The sequence below is a fragment of the Chiloscyllium plagiosum genome, chromosome 15 (assembly GCF_004010195.1).
Source record: "Chiloscyllium plagiosum isolate BGI_BamShark_2017 chromosome 15, ASM401019v2, whole genome shotgun sequence".
Classification (NCBI taxonomy): Eukaryota; Metazoa; Chordata; class Chondrichthyes; order Orectolobiformes; family Hemiscylliidae; genus Chiloscyllium; species Chiloscyllium plagiosum.
In genome coordinates this window covers 33,200,075-33,225,917 of record NC_057724.1, presented here as the reverse complement: position 1 = coordinate 33,225,917, position 25,843 = coordinate 33,200,075, and the positions used below count along the sequence as shown (strand labels likewise).

Genomic DNA, 25,843 nt, shown 5'->3' with positions numbered 1-25,843 from the left:
TCCACTTCAGCTCCACTTATGTTGATAGGAGTGTGACCTCCTCCTTTCTTCTGAAGTCCATGATCAGCTCTTAGTTCCAGTTGCAGTTAGATGTGGAGTTCTCCAATGTCTATTGATCCCTGGGAATTTAGAAGTTTACAGAAATAGCCCTCCTAGTTTATGTCAGAAAAATAGTCTATCAGGAAGAAAAGCCCTAGTGGGCGTCTGTAAACAGTTGGTAAAATTGAAGCCAGAAGCAAAAGTCTTGTCTGGTTAAGATTATATTTACTCTAATTTTCTTGCTAAACTTTAGCAGTACAAAAACCATTGTTTTAACAAATCACAGTAATTGCACTGTTTCACTTAACATTTGTATTGTTTATTCATATTTCTTAATTGACATTATCTTAGTAAAATTGAAAGATAATTAAACAGGGGATACACTAATATCAGGAAATCGTCTAGGCAATAAAAAGTATTTTCGACTTGGTAAAACTCCATTACTAGTGAATGAAGTTAAAGGAAAAATAAACCACTTGCATTTATAATACAGTTGAAATGAGCGCATTTAGAATGACAGTTTGAAAAGAAATGACAAAATATTTAAGAAGAGGAACCAAAACAAGTGGAAAATAACGGTTTTGAATAGTTGTAACGTGTCATTCAGTGAATAAAATTGAAAATCCAAGATCAGGGTTATTGTAAATTCCAATAAATACATTAAACCGGGCTATCAAGAGCAGCAAACAAATTTTGCAAAGTATTTTATGAAATAAAAGAAAGATGAGTCATACTGCAGTGAATGGCTATGAATTTTATACGGGATAAACAAAGCCTAAACAACTGACATCATCTTATCATTCAAATCCTGTTATGTAATAACCGTTTTCTTACACCCATTATGTTTCACTTAAAGCATAAATCATGTAACATCTCAAGCGAAATGTTAACTTTGTTGGCCCTGTATTGTTCAGCTAAACATTAGAAAAACGCAGTTTTAAAAAATAAGTTTTCTAAACAACATTGACATTGACTAAGCAACATAGATTGTCTACAGTTACATATAATTCATACCTGGATACGGAAATTTACATTTTTGTACAGATTTTGTATTTTAAACCGGTTAGAAATTGCAAATACCAGTTAGCGATGTCATCGTTTCACCTGTAATGCCTAAGTCTCATTTAAGCACGGGGTGTTATTTTTAATTAACATTTGGTTAAAAAAGATCTATCATTATAAATCAATAGAGATCAGAGTTTTTTTTAAAAAATCATACATAATTCGTGCCAATTCCAAAGCACAATAAATAAATATTTGGATACTGTAGACTCCATTTCCGATGTGAGGCTTTGCAGTTACGAAAATGAAAAACAATGCCATATGTGGCAGTAGGTATTTGGAAAATTGCCAATATTAGTACGATCTTTAAAGCAAAGGTATGGGGTATCTCATAAAAAATGAAGTGCATTGCAAGGATTCGCAGAAAATAAATTAATATTTCAGGTCTGCTGAAACCTCGTACAGATAATGACAGACTTGCTCAGTATTCCCAGCATTTTCTTTTAATTTCAGATTTATACTGTCTTGTTTTTTGAGTGCTTCGTTTGCGCTAAGGAGCGGTAGACATAACTCCTTGCATTACTTGAATGGCCGTGACAGTTGGATGGGCAACAGGGCAGAAGGGGTGCGTTACTCAGAATGGAAAGAGGCGATAGCGCGCCACGCCAATTGATCAGTTTGCTCAGTCGAGCCCCGCCTACTGCCTGACTTCTCAGGCTCCGGCGATTCTCGCGCTGTTGTTCTGTTTATAAAGTTCCAGGAGAGTCAGCGGAGGGAGCACGAGGACAGGAGAGCGCGAGGAGGCGCGGGGACAGTGACCGCTCGCCCATGGCTCTGCCGGACAACGCCAGTACTATCATGGGCAGCGAAGAGCCACCTTTCCCTGAGATCGTAGAGCTGAATGTCGGCGGCCAGGTATACATCACCCGCTACTCCACCTTGGTCAGTGTGCCCGACTCCCTCCTTTCGCAGATGTTCAGGCCGAAAAGCGGGTTGGGGCTGGCGAGAGACGGTAAGGGGCGTTTCTTCATCGACCGAGACGGTTTTCTTTTCCGTTACATCCTGGATTACATGCGGGACCAGCAGCTGGTGCTTCCCGATCACTTCCCCGAGAGGAGCAGGTTGCAGAGGGAGGCCGAGTACTTCGCACTTCCTGAACTGGTCAAAACGCTGAGCCCCAAACTCAGCAAACAGAACTCCATCAACGACGACACCTGCCCCAGCGACCCTGAGGACGGCTCGCCCACTACGGATGCGATCCGCAGCATGGTCTCGGTCTCGGCGATGGCCAGCGGGACCGGCAGCGACAGGAGAGCCGGTTTCATCACCATCGGTTACCGGGGCTCCTACACGCTGGGCAGGGACAGCCAGACTGACGCCAAGTTCAGAAGAGTAGCCAGGATCATGGTCTGCGGGAAGACGGCTCTGGCCAAAGAGGTATTCGGGGAGACTCTGAACGAGAGCAGAGATCCGGACCGGCCTCCTGAGCGCTACACGTCCCGTTACTACCTGAAGTTTACTTTCCTGGAGCAGGCGTTTGACAGGTTGGCAGAGGCTGGCTTCCACATGGTGTCCTGTAACTCCACCGGAACCTGCGCCTTCGCTCACGATCAGACCGATGACAAGATATGGACCAGCTACACTGAATATATTTTCTACCGTGAGTGACCTGTGCATCACCAACCTCTGCCTGCTCTTCCCCAAATGATTAGATCTAAACCCGATCCACCACCCTTAGAACTGCCCTAAATGCTCCTCTGTGTGCCATTGCCGCTCACCCAATTGCTCACGCTTTCCAATTCATTTGGGTGGATGAACTTTTAAAATTATGGTCTGTTACAATTTTATTTGGAAAATGATGCTGTTTAAATTGATATATCAATTTGTAAGCGAACACAAAGTTTTGTAGTCTAGGGATGTGTTTGGATGTGGTGCCCATTTGGTAATTGGCACGTCTCCCAGTGCCTTCAGCAGCCTGGTAGTGTCTGAGGTAAAAATAATTTTAAAACAAAACAAAAACGTATGGCAAGCGACAGAGGAACTTCTTCATAAGTAAACAACAATGTATAAAACAACTGATTTTTGCACGTCAGTTGAGGATTAGTGAACTGTCATTATTTCATGAAAAGCAAACTGTGTTTGTGCTCCCTACTCAGAATATTTAAAGGGAAGGCTAAAGGTGGGGACAGTATTTCAATTGACTGCAGCAAGGATGCAAAAGTGAATTTTAAAGAGATTTGCCATTTTCTCACATCATAGTGTTCTGAGCTTAAAGAAATAAGGTTTGTATCTTAAAATAAAATGTTGCCAAATAACGCATCGCCTTTAAAAAAAGATAAACACTTTTAAATTTCATAGTGAAATTACTGTTGTAAAATTTTGGATCAGTCTGCATGGGCCAGGATATTTGTGCAGATATTTCCAAATGAACCTTGATGTTTCCTATGATATGCGTATGTGACATTGTTAAAAAAATAAAGCTATTTTGTGACTAAATCAAATGCCAAAGCCTTCATAGTTTAATTTGTATCTTAAATAGTGAGTTTTTGATACACAAGTTTTAATCTGTTTGGAATTAATTTTTACTGCAATCAAGCAGTGTTCAGTAGATTTGCAAAGGTTAAGAGCTAGTTGGTTCAACAATAAACTCATCTTAACCCTGATGAGCTGATAGATAGCTAGTGAACATGAAGATTTGTTTCAAAGACAGCTTATAAAAAAAGTTATAGTGGGCACTTCCCTGGAAAGTACTTAAAGATCAACTCTCCCAAATGGACTATAAGGTACACAGAAGCAAGTGTAATGTCTGTATATTCATGTTGTTTTTAAACTTCAAATATTTAGTAAAGTAGTATACAAATGAATCAAAATTTAAACTGTTTTAGAACTGAAATTATTTCAAATTTCTTTGATCCAGCACCAATGAGAATTTTATTTTGACAAAACATTGCTGCCTTGACCTGGATTCACTTTGTGCTTCTTATGTTATTAATGACATAAATATTTGAAGTGACCTACTGTCACTACTGGGTTTTAGCACAAACAACACAAAAACTTTGCTTTTTCATGTTATCTGTTATAAAAAAAGGTATCAGTGGTAAATGCTAGTTACATTTTTGATAACTAACTTGTAAATGTTACTGAGCCAAGCTCCATATTGATGATTTTATTGATTTTTGGAGAGATCCTTATTAACCCTCGTTGTTTACATAAATGTAGGATAATTTGTCTTGCTCAGAAGCTGAAACTTAATTTAAAAAATCTCTTGTGTACCTTTTGTATTCTGTATCAAAGCAGAAAGATTGAATGGAATATAGGTGATAGCCTTCATACATTTGTATTGTTTCCTATGCAGTTCTAAACACCTCTTCCTCCCCCCACCCCACCCACCCAAACATTCCATACAACTGTATTAAAACTGTCTCTAGTATGAGATGTGAAGTTAGTTTTGTCACCTGCTAATACATGATTTCTACATGTATATTCAAATGTAATGGGCCTTCTTAGGCTCTCAACCTCATAGCAGTACTTTTATAAGAGATATTTGGCCATCTCAGATTGTTTGTGTAAAATAGATATCTTAGCCGTGCCATTTAGACACAATGTACTAAATATGTGAGAAATGAAAAGTCAAACAAATGGGAGGTTAATGAATGGCCTGAGAATTCCCTGTTGAACTGATCAGAAAACATGTCTCAAGAGTGATGGTTAATATGCTTCTGGCTCTGGCATTTGTGTACTTTGTATGTTATTGGACTACAAGCTGCTTTGTTAAACATATCACTGAAACCCATTTGTAACTGTTACAAGTATACCAAATGGGAGTAATTAGATGTAATGTTCTTCAGTCTTCAAGTTCCAAACTATTTAATTTGGAAGCTTTAAGTAAAAACACAGAAATTGATAGATACCTGGAAAGGATTGATAATAAGGAATACAGAGATCGTATAGGAAAATGACACTGAGGTAGATGGTCAGCCCTGATAAAACTAAATGGCAGATCAGGCTTGACCAGCTGAATCGCCCAACCTTGCTCCTATGTTCCCAAGCATTTTGCTTGAAAAAAAACATTTCTTTTTCAGGCACAGGCCTGGAGGGCCAGAGGGCCTGTTCCTGTGCTGTCATTTTCTATGTTCTTTTAGTGCATTCTGTGCAACATCACATCCAAGTGGTTAATGCCTGCTTCCTTTAACATTCTGTGCTTCACTTTGAATGAAAGTTTAATAACTAAAACATTTTTTCAAATAAGCCCAAAATATTCTAACAGCTAACTAATATAACTATTTTTGCTTCTCAATGTAAGTGTGTATTGAAGATTTTGAATTACAAGAATTGGACTTAATCAGACAGATATTGATATATCTTTAAGTATTTCAGAAAGATAATCTCATTGTCTAATTCTTTTCAAAGATCTAGTCCAACTATTTTGCTTTTTTACAGACACCGATTGATTAGTTTTTTTTTTCCAGGATCAAAATAATCAGAATGAATCCAATGACTTAGTATTTCATTAATAACTCAGACCTCCATAATCACCTTGTGTCAACCAGCTTTAAAAAAAATGTATGCTCATACCATGTGTAGTTTTTGGAGTTAGCATATCAGTAAAAACATGACACTCCCTCTCCAACAATTTTCTGTCTACTTTGTATTCCATCACAGGAATTCACCCATATTTGTCCATACCTTCACCAACCCAAAGGATAGATTAATCTGGCTGCAGATTTGTTAATACTATAATGTTTTTCAGTTGAAAATGACTAGGAGTTGATGCTATTTAGCTAGATTTGTGCTGTGCCAACAGTTTGTAATTTTCCTGTGTCACTTTGTTTGCATAACTCTTAGTGCAGCGTAAGCTTGTCATAGTGTATGTGCCAGAGCTTGTGGGAGGGTAATAGAAGACATATATAATCCTCATGCTGAGACATCAGCTTGCTGTCATCCTTTAATGCTTCTTTAATATTTTACAATTTTAAAAAGACTTTGGGTCACAAAAATCCTTTACCCTACAATCCGAAATGCAGAAAGGTAAAATGATATAGCGCAAAGGTTTATACAATTAATTAATGCTGATTCAGATGCTGATTTTTAGAATTGAATGGAAAAGTCAACTTTCTACTCATTAGTTCCTCCTATAGCTATTAAACCTTATTGATTTTATTTTTACATAGTTTAGTTTGCAAGACAAAGTTTTGAAGAAAAGTCATAAACAGGGCTAAGTGTGATCCATTTAAATCATGGTCTCTTTGATGAAAGATTGTTGTAGAGCGAGGAAGGAATGCAATTTCTCAGCCTCTGTGATCCAAATTCAAGTCAATTATTCAATAACAATTTATAAATACATAGAATCTTTAACGTATCAAAACATATTAAACTCCTTCACACACTATCATCGCACAGCTAAATAAAGAGGTCTCAGTTGTAGCAATAAAATAGGTTGGCTCTGAGGAAGGTCTTAATGGAAGGGTGAGAGGCAGATAGGTTTAGGAGGGAAATCTAAAGCATAAATGGTTGACAGCTTATGATAAGATGAAGGGATAGGAGTACACACCAGACTTCATAGCTTGAGTTTTCTTGGACGAGGTTTTTCAGCTGAGACGGAGCAAGGCTGTGAAGGGATTTAAGCAAGAGGATGAAATTGGAAGCATTGAAGAAGCAAAAGCCAATGTGAAGCTTTCTGTTTGATGTAGAATAGGGTGTGAGAAGCAAAGTTTTGGATTAACTTAACTTTATGAAAGATGAAAATTGGAGGCTGGCCAGAAGAGCATTGGAACTATCAATTCTGGAAGTGGCACAAAATGAGTGATGATTTCAACAGGTGAAAAGGGAGAATGGTGAAAAAGAGCAGTTACAGTGGTGCAAGTAATCTTATGGTGCTAGAGGATATTCAGTCTGAAACTCATGTTGAAGTCACACAGGATTTAAATGTTGTTCACAACCCCATCAAGAACATTCTTACCCAAGCTGAGAAGATACACCTAGATAATAATTTGTATTAAGGATTGCGATTTACTATGTTTTCCCCTTGCTAACTCAGGAATACACAAATCAATTATATCTCTCATCTAGCTAGCCTAATTAAATTCAGTCAACTCAACAGAAACCAGGACTGAAACCTGGTATTCTGTCGATCAATATCAAACACAGGCTCAGTTTAAATAAGCAAGGTGTCCAAAGTAAGCTTGACACTTTAAGGTAACATTAGAATAAAAACACGAAAAATAAATTTGTGTTGCCTATTGAAATAGCTAGAAACCAGGTCATTTCTCATTTCTAAAAGATGTCACATAACTTAGATAAAGTTGAATTTTGATATGAGTTTTAGATGATTGCCCCATAACATATTTGTCCTAACCATCTTCAGTATTTAGGATTTTTGACAAATTTTAGATATCAACGTATCAAGTTTATCAAATTGAAAATGAACTTGATTTGTTTGTATTTTACATTCTGGATGTAAGCTACAATGCCAAAATCCTGTTTGTTCAGGTTTGCGCCAAATGTGTGTAATTTGTATATAAAGTTCTTGCAGGGCAAACAGTGAATGAGGCTGGTAACTTTCTTTCCATCTGTCATTGGTGTCGAGTTGTTTTTCTGTGCTTTAATAAAGTCTCATTTCAACCCAGATCTCACTCAGTCATGAGTTAATCTGCATTGTTAGAATGGAACAAAAAAAACAGATATTTTCACTCGGTTAGAATTGACTAAGTGTTGCTGGCCCTTACTGAAAAGTATTACAACTAATGGTGCTAGTCTGTGCACTTGGGAGCATAAAGAGAATCCAGCACTGCAGTTTACAAATGGTTAGTCTGTTTGGAACTTCCTTGGCCATCAAGAACAATCTTCAGCAAGAAACCTAAAGTCAGAATTGCAGCTTTAAATGTATGGAGCTGTAAACATGATTGATTCTGCAGACACTGGAGTTTGAGCTGCATCAGATTTTCACTCTAATCAATGCAATGATAGTACAGTCATATAAAGATGGCATGAATAAATTGTCGACTGTTTCACCACAGAATGGAAATCAATGACATGCACATATTAGATATTTTCTCATCAACCTGTTCAGGATTATTATTACACTTCTCTAAGGTAGGTGGAACTTGAACCCAGGCCTCCTCTCTCAGAAGTAGGAATACTACCGCAATACCACAAGATCCCTCAATATATCTTTAGTCAATCAAATAGCAAGATTGGTAAGAGGCATCACAATGCAGTGGTAACTGAAGACAGGATGGAAAAAAAGTTATGAAACAATATTATAAACCATCTTTGACAAAATCGTAAATATGCAAAAGTGACTCCGAAGTTAGTCAGCAGAGAACAATTGGTAGAGCTTGTTTGAGAGGCAGAACAGTATGGTGAACCCTATATGAATCTGGGATCTTTTGGTACAAGACAAAAACTGAGTTTTTTTTAAACCAGTCAAATTGAAGAGTCTTTACTGAATCACACAAGCTTTAATCATAGCATCCATACAGTGTGGAAACATGCCCTTCAGCCCAACAAATTCACACTGACCCCTGAAGAGTAGCCAACCCAGACCCATCCTCCCTACCCGATTACTCTACATTTACTCCTGACTAATGCACCTAACTTACACGTCCCTGAACACCACGGGCAACTTAGCATGGCCAATTCACCTAACCTGCACATCTTTGGATTGTGTGAGAAAATCAGAGCACCCAGAGGAAACCCACGCAGACACAGGGAGAAGGTGCAAACTCCACGCAGACAGTCACCCAAGGCTGGAATTGAACCCAGATCCCTAGCGCTGTGAGACAGCAGTGCTAACCACTGAGTCACTGAGCTACCGTTGTTGGGGACACACTGGGATCAAGGTCAGGAGAGGATTTGTATAATCATGTGGAAATCTAGACGATTAGTGAGTCTGTCAGGAGCTTTTTTACTCAACCACCACAAGCATTTCAGTTAACATATTTGATATTCAACGCACAATGTCTGCTGGATGTGATGAGGACCTGCATGATGTGATCCAAACTCCAGTCTTTATAGGGCCAATTTAATAATGCAATTTATAGGAGTTAATGATTGCAAAAATGAAGAGCAAGGTTAATATTGGAGGTGAGACAGGAAATGCCTGAGCCATATAGAGCATAGAGATGTACAGCATGGAAATAGACCCTTCGGTCCAACCCGTGCATGCCGACGACATATCCCAACCCAATCTAGTCCCACCTGCCAGCACACGGCCCATATTCCTCCAAACCCTTCCTATTCATATACCCATCTAAATGTCTTTTAAATATTGCAATTGTACCAGTCTCCACCACTTCCTCTGGCAGCTCATTCTATACATGTACCACCCTCTGTGTGAAAAAGTTGCCCCCTAAGTCTCTTTTATATCTTTCCCCTTTCACCCTAAACCTATGCCCTCTAGTTCTGGACTCCCTGACCTCAGGGAAAAGACTTTGCCTATTTATCCTATCCATGCCCCTCATAATTTTGTAAACCTCTATAAGGCCACCTCTCAGCCTCCGATGCTCCAAGCAAAACAGCCCTAGCCTGTTCAGCCTCTCCTTATAGCTCAAATCCTCCAACCTTGGCAACATGCTTGTGAATCTTTTCTGAACCCTTTAAAGTTTCACAACATCTTTCCAATAGGAAGGAGACTAGAATTGCACACAATCTGATGTAATGAGTTGCTTGGGGCTCTAAGGATTTGCAAAGATATACTCAGCCCCAGTAATGCTGAAAGGAGGGAGAAATGTGTGAAACCAAGAGGACAAAGCAGTGAAGACGGACCGAAGAAAGTCAGTATAACTGCACTTTTACCTAGATCCTGCTGTGTCCAACACCTTATAATGACTTAGAAAGCATACAACAAATCTTCAATCTGCCTTATCCCTGTTATTGTTCTCCTTCTACATATTTTATCAAATTCCCAACTAATGCAGCATTGCCACTCTCAAAAAAGCATCCTCTTTTATCAGGTGAAACATCTTTAGCTTATAATCACATGTTCTCTTCCTCTTTGCAGGAGAACACGAGCACATGATGAAGAAAACTGGAGATGGACCTCTACATGTTTCCCAATACTTAACTGCAGATAAAGCATTTAAGTATTTGTGTTGTTTCCTTCAAATAGCAAACAATTGTGATAGAAAAGGACAAAAGGCAAGATAAATTGGGCGTCCCAACAAAATCACATAATCTTCCATGCCTACATTGAAAATCAGTGTAAGGCTGCAACTGGGCTCCACCAGCTGCATTAAAACACAAAACAGATGACACTCTGCATGCAAGAAATTACCATCTTCAATAGTGAAGGGAAGTACACAACAAAAAGAGGCAAATGAGGTAGGGAGGTTAGGAGGTTTCTGAAAGAGTTCCAGAACTTAGGACATTGACAGCTGAAGACACTGCCAATAATTATGGAGTTGTTAAAGTTGGGGGTCCTCAAGAAGGCAGAATTAGAGCAATGCTGGTATATCAAAGGTTTGTTGAATTGGAGGAAATTACACGGAGAGGCAGGAGTGAGGCCACGAAGGTATTGAAATCATTACAAGATTGATCTATTCAATCATTGACTCAGACACCTTGCAATTTACAGGGCCCACACAGACAAATATTTGGGATTTTACCTGGTGATGTCCACTTCACAAGTGACCAAATGCAAATAGTAGTGACAGGTTCAACAGTGGAGAGCCTCACTGGCATATACAGCTCTCTCCAACTTCTCCAGAGCTGGACAGCGATGCTGTGCTCTATAGTCTGTGAATTGAAATAAAACATCATTGAGTAGCAGAGAATTTTTAATGCACTGACTGGCTTTTGAAGCATACTGACCATGTCTGCAGAGAAAATGAAAGAGTCTTCATCTAACATTTATGTTTTGGTGATGGAGGGTGCTGTGATGATGTCTTTTTGCATAAGTTCAGTGGCCAGCAACATGGACACTTAAATGCAACAATGAAATAGATGAATGCACATCTTGTCCACTGCTAAATAGACTCTGCAATGTCTATGATGTTGAAGACAGTCTGAGATATCTTACAATGTCACATTAATCTGCACCAAAATGCATTTCAGCACAGAAATAGGAATGAAACATAACTGACCATTGAGAAAAATACCGACAAATGGGACAAGGAAGTGGAGACTTCATGCAGTGCTTCCACCTTTTGTCTATTTCCCCACCTCAACAATCAGTAGCTATCATGCTGTCTTAGATGATTGTGTTTGCCGCTGCACAGTTGCAGTTTTAGCAGTCCTTGATGTGGTCTGTATTGTCTCCAAAATCCTGGAAGTTGCCTGACAGAGGCATCTCAGCAGCTACAGCAGGAATCCAAGCAACCCGCCTCTCCATCTATTCAAGGAATAATTTTTAATTGCTGCTGGGTGTGGAATGGTGGTGCTTAAAAGCATCAAGAAAATGGGTTTCTTGGAGATTTGGGTGTTTATATAGATAGAATAGAAATGGAGATATTTATGTAGAAAATGGGAGCAGGAGTAGACCATTCAATTGAGCCCTGTTCTTCCATTCAATATGATCATGGTTCATCGTCTAACTCAGCACCCTGCATTCACTTTCTTTCCATACCCTTTTATCCCTTCAGCCCTAAGAACCAAATCAAAGTCCTTTTTGAAAACACCCAATGTTTTGGCCTTGATCACTTTCTATGGCAAAGAATTCCACAGACTCCAAGATTGCTGCATGAAGAAATTTCTCCTCGTCTGTGTCCTCAATGGCCTACTCCATATCGTTAAGTTGTGTCCCCTGGTTCTGGACTCCCCAGTCATCAGGAACATCCTATGTTTATCCAGCCTAATCCTTTTAGAATTTCATTGATTTGTATGAGGTCTTCCCTCATTCTTCTGAGCAATGGTTAACACTACTGCCTCACAGAGCCAGGGATGCAGGTTCAACTCCAGCCTCAAGTGACTTTCTGTATTGAGTTTTCACATTCTCCATGTGTCTCTATGGGTTTCCTCCAGGTGTTGCAGTTTCCTCCCACAGTTCAAAGATATGCAGGTTAAGTGGATTGGCCATGCTAAATTGTCCATAATGTCCAGCGATGTACAGGTTAGTTGGCTTAGCCATGGGAAATGCAGGGTTACTGGGTACTGGAGTGGGTCTGGGTGGGATGCTCTTCAGAGTGTCGGTCTGACTTGATGGGCAGAATGGCCTGCTTCCACACTGTAGAGATTCTATTCTATGATTCTAAAGTGAACATAGTCCTAATTAATTCAGACTTAATCCCAGGAATCAGTCTGATAAATGTTTATGCACTCCCTCCATAGCCAGAACATCCTTCTTCAAGTAAGAGGCCAAAACTATATAATATTCCAAGTTTGTCTCATGAAGGGCCTGTATGATCACATCAAGACATCCCTTATCCTGCAGTCAAATCTTCTTGCTATGGAAATAGAAACATACCATTTCTTTCTTCACTGCCTACTGTACATGTTTACTTTTAGCAATTGGTGAAAATACACCCAAATCTCATTGCACCTCTTCCTTCTCCAATCTATCATTATTCAACTAATAATTGGCATTCCTGTTTTTGTAACCAAAGTGAACACCCTCACAGTTATCTGCATTATATTCAGCTGCCATGCATTTGCACACCCACTTAATTTGTCTAAATCATATTGAATCATCTCTGCATACCCCTCACAGCCTCCCATTCAGCTTTGTGTCATCTGAAAACTTAGAAATATTGTATTTATTTTCCTCATCTAAATCATTAATATATATGTTGTGAATATCTGGGATCCAAGCTGTGATCCCTGTGGTATCCCATCAATCACTGACTAACACTCAGAAAAACATCCTTTATTCCTATTCTTTGTTTTCGATATGCCAATTTCGCAATCCCATATACTTTCAATTTATATGCTAATCTCTAATGCAGAATCATACTGAAAACCCTCTGAAAGTCTAAGTAAGACGTATTCAGTGGGTCCCCATTATCAACTCAACTAGTTACATTCTGAAAACATTCCAGTAGATTTGTCAAGAATGCTGTCTCCAACACTGGACCTCAATTAGAAACATACAAACATGGAATATCAGAAGAGGAGTAGGAATGTGAACCAGTCAAATGATAATCTAACTCAATATTCTGTTCCAATTTTTGCCCTTATCCTTTGATGCCTTTAGTCCTGAGAACTTGATTTAAGTCTTTCTTGAAAACATTCAATGTTTTTGCCTCAATCACTTCTTCGGGCAGAGAATTCCACATCCTTGCCACTGTCCGGATGAAGAAATTTCTTCTCATCTCAGTTCTCATATCCTGAAATTGGTTCCGGACTTGCTGGTCATCAGGAACATACTTCCTGCATTTACCCTATCTAGTCCTGTTATAATTTTATAGGTTTCTATGAGATAACCCTCACTCTCCTAAACATATTGTGAATATTGTGGCTCTTCGCATCTGTTTTTCACACATCCTGCTATCCCAGGAATCAATCTGGTAATCCTTCATTACACAACTTCCACAGTAATCTCTCCATTTCCCTGACTAAGTGTCTCAATGTGTTTGATGCCTTCCTGTTGACTGAACTTTCTCCATTTTGGTTGGTCCCATGCCAAGAAACTGCATTTGTCAGTGGAGATGTTGAACTCTTGAGAGATACATTGAGAATGACTGTGATGTGTTTTTATGTTCTCTTGGGAGTTTCATGTCATGACTCATTTCAGATTTGAGCAGGTACTTTGGGAGTCAGGTGTGAGGCATATGAATATTATGTCCTGCAATCACAAGCAGTTTTGCTGATTAATACCTCAATGATGGGTTTATTGTCTTGGGAGCAGATGCTGCTTTTGGACTGCCTTCTTGCCAATGAATTTGCAGGATCTTGCTAAAGGACCACTGTTGGTACTTTCTCATTTCTTTGAAGTACCTATTACTGATTCTTGAAGTCTCCAAAGCTTTTGGAGTGTGGAAATTACTGTTGCCTGGAAAACCATGATCTTAGTCTTGGGTTGAGATACTGGTTCTCAAGTACTCTTTTGCTCAGTTGTTTGAGCTGACATTTTAGAGGAGATAATGAATTTATGCATCTACATTTGCTTTTGTTGAAAGAAGACTCCCCAAGATATGGAAAGTGATCCACATTTCCCATGATCTCACCTCTTACCTTAACTAGTGGGAGGTGTTGCGGTGTGGGAGATAATTTCTCATTCTTTTTCTGATTATTTCTTGAAATGACCATTTTTTTTCATGCTTCAGAGAAGGAGGCGATAATGATCCAGAGCTCAATTTCTAAGTGAGTACACACTTATGTGTCCTCTGACTTTTGGAGCTAAATGACTGAGTTTGGAGTAATTTTGATTTTGCATTGAATGAGCTGTAGCTTGAACAGTTTCATGTCTGATCTATAATTCTGGATATCTGTAAGTAATTTGCCGGATGTGAAGCATGGAATTGCAGCATAAAAGATGGAGAATAGGGTTGTTGCAACAGCAGACCATCTTCACTGAGATAGAATCTGTGGTTGTTCAGCTGGTGAGGATCATGGTCTCAAAGCCATCTCTGCTTCCTCGAGATTAACCATTCTTCTAACATGCTGATTTATCATTCCAACTCTATGAGCTCTTTTATTGCATATTAGTCTTTTGTGTTGCCACTCTTTTTTGTTTCTTTTTAGCGTGCTAAGATATAGATAATCAGATTTAACTCAATTTATTTCCTTGGATTTCTGGCATACATTTTCTCTTGTTAGCCCCTTGTTTGAGTTCTATTTCTGGTTTATAACTTATATCTTCTACTGTGAAGACAAACACAAAATGCTTATTATTTGACTGAGCTGTTTTTTCATTCCCCGTGATAATTTATACTGATTCTGCTTCTAAGGGATCAATGTTTGCTTTAATTACTTTCTTCCTTTTTAGTAGTTCATTAAAACAATTACAGTTTTTTTCTTAATATTCCCAGCTAGTTTACTCTCATAATCTGGTTTCTAGAATAATTTCAATAATTCCAGGCAATACTATAAGACTTTTCTAATTTAATAATACTATGCTGAACCTTCTTAGAAAACTACCTGATGGATCTTTATCTTTTTAAAAATGGAATGTACATTTTTAACCACTTAAACATTTTGAGTTTCATTAAATCTTTCCCAATGTTGATTTACTGCCATACCATTTAGTCTATTTACCACATTGCCCTTAGCCAGCCCACCCCTCTTGTGATGGAATACAATTTTAGGCATCATCAGATAATTTTAAACTAACCTGTCTCAGGGAAAACTGCCAGAATTGAATTGAACATAAATTTTGCAAAACTCATAATTTTATTCTCCATTAATCATAAAGGTTATACAATAGAGCAGGTGTTATGGCGTCTGCCGATGTTGTTACTGAATAAGTCAGATCACCAGACTGAAATTTGTCTTGCTAGATTTTTTTTTAATGAGTTGATTTTTTTCATGGAAGCACAAGCACCCAATGTAGCAGATCTGGTTTTAATAACAAAACAGAAGTTTAAAACCTAAAAGAAAAGATAAAATATCATAAATCACACTATTAATACATAACACAATTTCAAAAGATTTTGAAACAAGCAACAAAATACAATATTCCATCTATCCCAACAGCAAATCTTTGCAGTACACAAACATGAGAGATAAATCTTTCTCTACCACCTCTGCAGCTTTGACTTAATGGTTGTTTCAATTGCCATCTCCATCCCTTGAGTATTCACAGAACTGAGCTTTGACTTTCTTGACTTCAAATAACCTCTCAGGGTTCTAACCAAACATTTCTATTTGGAACTTGCAAACTAAAACCTTACTAATTGAGAACTGTTTTATGTAGAACATGGAACATAGAATATAGAATGTAGAACAATACAGTACAATACAAGCCCTCTGGCCTTTGATGTTATCCTATCTAAGATCAATCTAACCTGCATACCCTTGATTTTACTATTATCCATGTGCCTATCCAAGAGTTGTTTAAATGTCCCTAATGTATTTGACTCTACTACCACAGCTGGCAGAGCATTCTACGCACCCACCATCTCTGTGTAAAGAACCTACATCTGACATCTCCTCTAAACCTTCCAATCACCTTAAAATTATGCTCCTTCATGACAGCCATTTCTGCCCTGGGAAAAAGTGTCTGGCTATCCATTCTATGCCTTTCATCATCTTGCACACCTCTATCAAGTCACCTCTCATTCTTCTTCGTTCTAATAAGTAAACCCCTAGCTCCCTCAATCTTTCTTCATAAGACACGCCCACCAGTCCAGGCAGCATTCTGGTAAATCTTCTCTGCACCCTCTCTAAAGCTTCCACATCCTTCCAGTAATGAGGTGACCAGAGCTGAACACATATTCCAAGTGTGGTTATAGAGCTGCAACATAACCTTGCAGCTCATAAACTCAACCCCCGCTAATGAAAGCCAACATACCATATGCCTTCTTAACAACCATATCAACTTGGGTGGCAACTTTGAGAGATCTATGGACATGGATCCCACGATCCCTCTGTTCCTCCACACTGCCAGGAATCCTGCCTTTAACCCTGTAATCTGTATTCAAATTTGACCTTCCAATTGAATCACTTCACACTTTTCCAGGTTGAACTCCGTCTAACACTTCTCAGCCCAGCTTTGCATCCTGTCAATGTCCCATTGCAACCTACAACAGCCCTCCACACTATCCACAACTCCACCAACCTTCATGTCATTGACAAATTTAATAACCCACCTTTCCACTTCATCATCCAAGACATTTATAAAAATCACAAAGAGCAGAGGTCCCAGAACAGATCCCTGCAGAACATCACTGGTCACTGAGCTACAGGCTGAATACTTTCCATTTACTACCACCCTCTGTCTTCTATGGGCCAGTCAATTCTGTATACTGACAGCCAAATTTCCCTGTATCCCATATCTCCTTTCTGAACGAGGCTACCATGGGGAACCTTATCAAATGATTTGCTAAAATCCATGTACACCGTATCCACTGCTATATCTTCATCAATGGTGTAGCAGTGGATATGGTGTTTTGCCACATCCTCAAAGAATTCAATCTGGTTTGTGAGGCATGACCTGCCCCTCACAAAGCCATGCTGACTACCCTGTATCTCTAATGAAACTATGCTTTTCCAAAAATCAACCTCAATATATGCAATATCAACCGGGACTGATTGCAAACTGAGAAAAACCGTCTAAGCTACGGGTGTTATCCCCTAAACCTCATGCTCTTCAATGTTTATCTGGTCATAAAACTCTCCTAATGCAAACAAATTCCCATTTTCATTCCAGGAGTTATATCTGTCATACTTTGTTTGAAAAGAAAAGGCCTTCAAAAAACTAAAAAGTATATCATTAAATCTCCTTATGCACACATCACAAAATCCACATGTCACTAGTTCAAAATCCAAACTCTCAACTAAATAACTCTAAAATGTATATAAATCACACACTGCTTCTATCATTCTGGTGTAAAACTAATTTTCAATCCAATCATGCAAAATAGCCGATGATGACATTTTAAGTGGTACAATTTGGATCAATTAGAAATCTCAACAATAAAATATTATGCTTGTAATCACTGCTTAAAGATCGACATAAATACACTTTACTCCACAATTCTATATACTTTGTGGATTTGGAAACTGCACTGGAAAAAATAATACGTTGTTACAGAATTGGATTGAAAATAAATAGTTTTCTATCTATGAATTCATTCTGGAAAAAAAAACGAAAAGATAATCTTCATGGCTGTGGACCACAAAAGCTGTCAACTAAAAGTTGAGGCATTATTTTCTTTGTGACACTTTTCTGGAAGGTTTTTGTTTATAGTTTTAGGCAAGATTTTTTTCTGGACTGTACACTTCCTGAAGTTACAAATACAATGGAGTCATTGTTTGAAGTGGACAATTCAAACACAATACATAACAAATAGGATTGAAGCACTGATATGACCTTTTGATATTGATGCATTTGTTTACTGCAGGAGCAAAAATGCTTTAATATAGCTGTCAAGCTGTATCTTGGGTTTTTTTTCTAAACAGGTTCTCCAAACTGTTGGAGTCAGATGGATATCACCAATCAACTCAGCAGAGCAGGTAACAAACACAACAATGAAACAAAACTTATGCATGTGACTAGGGTGTGTTTTTATCATGTTTAATTTCTAATGCAGACTTCTTTTTTCTTACCTCAAAACTGGATTTGCTTGCTGCCCTCAGTTTTCCTTCCTGCTACAATCTAAAAGACAATTAATATTAACTAACATATGTTCTCTCCTCTCTTTGTGACATTCCGTATTATGAGTAAGGTGAAAATCTATAAAATTGATAGAATGGTTTACTTTTGTCTTCATTATTCTATTTTGGTTTATCTTCAACTATTTTAATTGAAAAATACCTTTACAATGCTTAACAAAGGTGCTTCAGAGAACATTGTTCTTTTGTGCCTAATGGATCTAGATAACCTATCTTAAAAACTAATTTGTTATCTTTGGGTAAATGAATTAAAATCTGCTGAGGAATGTTTAAAATGTAAAATTCCATACATGCTGTTTTTATACAGTTGTTAAACTTATTTCAAAGGGATTAACAACTTTGAGAAATAGCATAAGGATTTTACGCACGTTCATTCATCAGCCTATTAAATAGTGCTCAAATTTAACTGTGGCTCCCTTTCTCGCTCCACTGGAAATTACACTGTTTTGAACGATATAAATGCTGAGAAAGTCATAGGTTTAATTCCTGATCTGTTCTGAGTTTATGAATTCAAGCTGAGATAATTGGAACAGAAAGCATTATAATTAACAACTGTATGAGTTTCAAAAGGCAAGGATCAAATGTCAGTCATGGATCTTGCCATATGTTGCTATCTAGGCCTTTTTGCTATAATTGTACATGCTTATGTGTGATAACAGCAAGCTTAGACTCAACTTTAATGTTCCCAGGGATGCTTCACACATGTAGAATGATCACACAGGCTAAGTGCTACAACAATAGCACTACCTGTGGAACTATCTGAATCACCATCTTTGAAAGAATGGTCTTTTGGGAGCACAGACTGCCCAAGACTATCAACTCAATATTCAAGGTGTAAAGATTTTGTAAGTTTCTATTCTCAGGGATAAACTATTTAATAAACTGTTGGGACTAGAGTCAGGAAAGCCATTGAGAACTGATGACCAGCATCGAAGGAGATTACATCTGCAGAGATAGTGGAGCCATTGGTCAAAATATTTCTGAACTCATGATAGAAGGTTTGGATTTTTAACCTGAGGGCACAGATGATTATTTGATGACTGATATCTTCAACAATATTGACCCTTGCAGGTATCTTTGAGACCTTGGTGAATGGTTGTTTCCCCAGTTTGCTTTTATATCAGGTACTGTTTTTGATATGATAACCGAATCAGGTAAGGAGAGAGAAAAGATCTTCCAGTTCTTACCTGCAAATCTGTTTTTCTTCTACAGATCAAAAGCAGCTGTTGAAATAGTATTGATTGGTGATTTTCTAAGTCTGGCCCCATCGGGAAGAATCTATAGCAGCCTGAATGACAGGCTACATTGAGAAATCTGGCAGAATCACAGTGAGGCCTTTCTCAACTTCAAGAACAAGTTGAATTTTCCAACTAAGTTCCAGACAGTGGGACAAGATTCCTGCTAAAGAATAGTGAGATGCATATTAATGAGGACTATTGCTAATTACCACCATCACTTATACTGAATCTCACCTCAAAATTTGCAGGATCCTATTTTACCAACTGTCAGATAGAAACTGGATGCCTAGAATTCTTAATATAAATATGAGAAAGGATATCTTGCAATTGCATCTCACTGCTTGCTCCTCTGGCCATCTTGGACACCTGTAACCAATATCTCAATACACATGCTTGAGCAGTCTCTGCAAACATCCCACATCCATGGACACTGGCATCCAATATATGCCAGCCTTTTACAGCATCATGACACAGCTCCAGTCTATCTATAGGACACTTATGCATCATAATGCTACACTTTTTGCGCATACTGGCAACGATCATTGCAATGCCACTGAATGGATACCCTGTGCACAGGAGCCCAGGTCTTGGATTCAACCATTGTATGGCTGCAAGACAGGACTGCTCGCTTGCTTTCTTGGTGCGTACTCACAGTGCACTTACCTGGATGCTCACATTATCCCTACATTGACTTGCCTTTCAGCCCTTTGTCCCTTCAGCTGCTCTTTAAAAGCGCACAATACTTCTGTCTTGCTTTGCAGTTTAGTGTAGTCACAAAGTCAGGCAGTTTGTCGTGCTTGTCAGATGTCATCAGTCTAAGGGGTGTGCATGTTACTGAATAGCATGATGCAACTACAAATTGTCACCGACAGCATGTGCCAACAAACTGCATGGCAACTGCACTGTGTGATGCTCAACCAAATGGCCATTTCTCAAAGTCAAGGGAAGAAGTCCTTAGTGATGTTGAGAGGGATATATGTCAGTCAGGGGTTCCTGGTTCAGTCAGTCTAGAACAGCATCTGCACACAGTCTGGGGTGCAATCTAAGATCAGGTGTCTGCTTGGTCACTGCAGGAGGCTAATGGATCATCGACTCTGCAAATGCATGAGCTTTAACATTTTCCTGATCTCCCCCATCATTGAACATAGAGAAATTTGTGGATTCTACCCTTCCAGCACGTTGTTTAATTGTCCACCATCATTTAAGGCAGAACACACAGCACGATTGCAGAGCTCAGATCTGATTAATTGATTATTGGATTACTTAGCTCTGTCAATCACTTGTATCTTATGCTGTTTGTCATATATGTTATCTAGTTTTGTATTTTTACCGGGTTGACACTTCATTTTTAGGAATGCTTGGTCCTGCTGCTGGCATTTCCTGAGGTACACTTCATTTAACGAGTGTTGATCCCCTGGCGTCATGGTAACAATAGGGTGGGTTGTATGCCATGCCATGCAGTTACAGATTGTGTTGGAATGCAATTCTGCAGATGCCAGTGGCCCACAGCATTATGGATTTTTGGTTGCAAGTTATTTTCAAAGTCTAGCCTGTTTAGCAGGGCAAAGTCTATCCCATTTAGCAAAGCAAAGTCTATCCTGTTTGGCAGAACGATAGTGCCACTCAATATACTGGAACATATTCTCAATGACTTCAACTGTTCTATCAGCAAGTGAGACCCTTGTTAAATAGAGCAAACTGTGGTTCCAAGTGGATCAAATACTCTCTTCTTAACACGACTAATAAGCTTTAAATCTTTAATAAGAAGAGCAGCTCAGTAAATGTATGTGATAACTGATGAGTTAGCTATGTTAGTGCTCGATTGTTGTTTCAGAACTAGGGATTTCAAGCCTGTTTGCAAATTCAAGCCTGAATGAGTTAGTTACTCCAGAAACAAGTTTAATGATATAACTCAAGATTAGTGGTGTTCATAAAATGATCAGGGATGATTTACTGTTTAGTTCAATATTATTGAAATAGATTCTGGGTAATCCAAGATGGAGGAAGGGAAAAACTTGTGGCTGCTCCTTTTTTGCGGTAATTTCAGTGTTGGTTTGATTTCCTCAAATTCGAAAAGCAGTAATTGCAGCTTTATAAGCTGTTGCATTGGTTTGGAACTTTTTGGAAAAAAAGATGAAAACCACGACACTTTAAAAAGGAGAAAGGGAGGCAAAGGTAGTGACCATATAAGAAGTGATTCAGTTGGAGAAAGTAATCTATACTACAGTCTGACCCAGCAGTGAATCTCCATAGCTGCTGCATTTGCTGTTTGGCTTCAAGTATCTCTGGATATTAGAGTTCATTCTAAGAAATTCACAGCTGATCTTGGAGAAACCTGTGTGGGAGAGTTCACAGCAGGGCAGCAGCTAAGTGGCTAGTTTTTAAGTGTAATCATATTGATTTTTGTATGTCCACAATAGTGAGTAGAGTGGATTCTTTTTTGATTGTATGTTTTTATGGAGATCTGTCTCTTGATTAAACTTTTAAAATATTAAAAACAAAGATACTAAGCTAGCATGGAGCAGTGTTTTTAAGAGTAATATGGCTGTGCTTTTTTCTGGGTACATAGATCGTTAAGATACAAATAGATGTGCTCTTCCTGTTGGATGTGTGAGATTTGGAAGTTTCTATGATACTGATGATTATGGCTACAGGAAGTATGTTTGATTGCAAATCTTATCGGATCACATGGATAGTTTGGAGTGGCAGTTAGAGGGAGTGAGGAATTTACAGGAGCTAGTGGGTGTGATTGATAATAGTTGCAGGGAGGGAAATAAACCAAAGTTACAGTAAGGTAGATGGGAGACATCCAGGAAAGCTTGGAGAGGGACACAGGTAGTGCAGGAGTCTCCTATGGCTATCTCCATCTCAAACAAGTATGCTGTTTTAGAAACTGTAGGGGATGATGGACTCTAAGAGGAATGTAGCACTGACAGCTAGGTTTCTGTACTGAGGTTGGCTCTAATGTAATGAGGTTCCAAGCAAGCAGGAACAAAGCAGAGAATGAGATAGGACCTACCAATTGCATTTATTTCAGTGCAAGAGGCCTAATAGGCAAGGCAGATGAACTCAGGGCATGTTTGGGAACATGGGACTGGGATATCATAGCAATCACGGAGACATGGCAAGTTAATATTCCAGGGTATAGATGCTTTAGGAAGTGTAGAAAGGGAGGCAAGACAGGAGGGGGCATGGTGTTTTTGATTAGGGATAACATTGTGGCTGTACTTAGGGAGGATATTCCTGGAAATATGTTCAGGCTAGTTATTTGGGTGAAACGGCTAGTTATTTGGGAGAAATAGAAACGGATGATCACCTTTTTGCGAAAGTACTAAAGATAACCCAATAGTCAGCAGGAAAGTGGGAAACAAATTTGTGAGGAGATTTCAGTTATCTGTAACAAAAATAGGGTAGTTATGGTAAGGGATTTTAACTTTCCAAACTTAGACTGGTTCTGCCATAGTGTAAAGGCTTGGATGGAGAGAAATTTGTTAAGTTTGAACAATAATTTTTTTCTGATACAGTATGTGGATGTACCTACTAGAGAAGGTGCAAAACTTTTCCTACTCTTGAGGTGCCCAAGAGTCAGTGGGGGAGCACTTTGAAGTCAGTGATCATAATTCTATTAGTTTCAAAATAGTGATGGAAAAGGATCAACTGGATCTAAAAGTTAACATTTTAAACTGGAAGAAGGCCAATTTCGACGGTATTAGGCAGGAACTTTCAAAAGTTGATTGGGAGTGGATATTCACGGGTAAAGGGATGGTTGGAAAATGGAAGCCTTCAAACATGAGATAACGAGAGTCCAGAAAGCGTATGTTCTTGTCAGGGTGAAAGGAAGACTGGTAGGTGTAGGGAATGCTGGATTACTAGAGAAATTGATGTTTTGGTTCAGAATAAGAAGGAAGCATTTGTCAGATATAGACAGCAGGGATCGAATGAATCCCTAGCAGAGTATAAAGGCAGTAGGAGTAAGAGGTAAATCAAGAGAGCAAAAAGGGGACTTGAGATAGCTTTGGCAAATAGAGTTAAGGAGAACCTAAAGGAATTCTACACATACATTAAGGACAAAGGGGTAACTAGGGAGAAAATAGGGCCCCTTAAAGATCAGCAGGGCCACCTATGTGTGGAACTGCAGAAGATGTGGGGGAGATTTTGCATCAATGTTTACTGTGGAGGAGGATATGGAAGATAGAGAACGTGGGAAAATAAATAGCAATATCTTGAAAAAGTGTCAATATTACAGAGGAGGAGGTGCTGAATGTCTTAAAGTGCATATGGGTGGATAAATTCCCGAGACTTGACCGAGTGTACCCTAGAGCTCTGTGGGAAGCTAGGGAAGTGATTACTGGGGCCCTTGCTGAGATATTTGTATCATCAATAGCCACAGGGCAGTTGCTGGAAGACTGGAGGTTGACTAATATGGTGCCACTATTTAAGAAAGGTGATAAGTAAAAGCCAGGCAATTATCGACCAGTAAGCCTGAATTGGTGGTGAGCAAGCTGTTGGAGTGAATCCTGACGGACAGGATTTACATGCATTTGGAAAGGCAAGGACTGATTAGGGATAGTCAACAAGTTATTGTGCATGGGAAATTGTATCTCACAAACTTGATTGAGTGTTTTGAAGATAAGAGGATTAATGAGGGCTGAGCATGGACGTGATCTCTATGGACTTTGACAAAGCGTTCAACAAGGTTCCTTGTGGTAGAATGGTTAGCAAGATTAGATCACACAGACTACAGGGAGAACTAGCCATTTGGATACAGAACTGGCTCAAAGGTAGCAGACAGAGGGTGGTGGTGCAAGGTTGCTTTTCAGAATGGAGACCTGTGACCAGCAGCGAGCCACAAGGATTTGGTGCTGGGTCCACTGCTTTTTGTCATTTATATAAATGATTTGGATGTGAACATAGGAGGTATGATTAGTAAGTTTGCAGATGACACCAAAATTGATGGTGTAGTGGACAGCTAAGCTAATTACCTCAGATGGGCCAGTGGCCTGAGGAGTAGTGGATGGAGTTTAATTTAGATAAATGTGAGGTGCTGCATTTTGGAAAGGCAAATCAGGGCAGGACATATGCACTTAATGGTAGAGTCTTGGAGTGTGTTGCTGAACAAAGAAACATTGGATGTGAAGGTTCATAGCACCTCGAAAGTGAAGTCACAGGTCGATAGGATAGTGAAGAAGGCATTTGCTATGCATGCCTTTATTGGTTAGTGCATTGAATATAGGAGTTGGGAAGTCATGTTGTGGTTGTACAGAACATTGGTTACACCATTATTGGAGTACTGCATCCAATTCTGGTCTCGTTGCTGTAGGGAGGAAGTTGTGAAACTTGAAAGGGTTCAGAAAAGATTTACAAGGATGTTGCTAGGGTTGAAGGGCTTGAACTATAGAGAGAGGCTGAATAGGCTGGGGCTATTTTCCTTGGAACGTTGGAGGCTGAGGGATGACCTGAAACAGGTTTATGAAAACATTAGGGGCATGGGTAGGGTAAATAAACAAAGTGTTTCCCAGGGCTAGGGGAGTTGAAAACTAAAGGGCAGAGTTTCAACGTGAGAAGGGAAAAAATTAAAAAGGGATCTAAGGGGCAACATTTTCACACAAAAGGCATTGCATGTATAGAACAAACTGCCAGAGGAAATGGTGGAGGCTGGTACAATTATAGTATTTATAAAGCATCTGAATGGGCATATGATAGGAAGGATTTAGAGGGACATAGGCCAAATGCTGGCAAATGGGACTAGATTTATTTAGGATATCTCGTTGGCATGGACAAGTTGGACTGAGGTTCTGTTTCTGTGCTCTACATCTCTATGATTCTATGATGTTATGTCTCTACGGATATCCCTCAGCAAATTTATGTAGCTCTGAGGCCTTCAATAAAAGTTTGGCCAGCAACGGAATGCTCAACAGATGTGTTGTTTCTTCCTTTCTTGCTTCAGCAGAAGTAGATTAAGATGCTATGAACTAACCAGGTTATCCCAGAAACAGGTGGACACTATTAGAATGCAAAGATTTAATAGAAATTGTTGGTTTTATTCTTATTAATTTTGATGTTTGGGTTGAAGTATCTGAACTCTGCTTCACAGCAACCTACAGTGCACTCAGGAGCTCAATTTGTAGCAAACCTCACCACATAATGCAGAAAATTATGGTCTTTCCCTGAACAAGATTTGATTGGAATCTTAGCCCTTGGTTTATTGCTGATATTATTAACTTATTGTAAAATATTGCAAAAAATATTTTGTAGTTCTAAAGCATCTACAACGTAAAAAGCACAAAAATATTCTGAGTCCATATATTCAAAATGGAATCTCTTCATTGGCAGTTAATATTGTACATTCGAAATAG

General features: G+C 38.8%; 1 protein-coding gene across 4 annotated transcripts in view; it reads left to right on the top strand.

The window, feature by feature from the left end:
* The first annotated feature begins 394 nt into the window (after nt 1-394).
* Nucleotides 395-25,843, top strand: part of kctd12b (potassium channel tetramerisation domain containing 12b) — a 51,339-nt gene continuing 25,890 nt past the window's right edge. The window contains exons 1-2 of one of the 4 annotated variants that reach the window (XM_043704647.1): nt 395-2,701; nt 18,037-18,090. In XM_043704647.1, the coding sequence (XP_043560582.1) occupies nt 1,870-2,701; nt 18,037-18,090 (886 nt within the window). In that variant the 5' untranslated portion in view covers nt 395-1,869. Of the gene's footprint in view, nt 2,702-10,042; nt 11,729-18,036; nt 18,091-25,843 lie in introns of those variants that run through there. The other 3 variants (XM_043704646.1, XM_043704644.1, XM_043704645.1) reach the window with 3 other exon arrangements.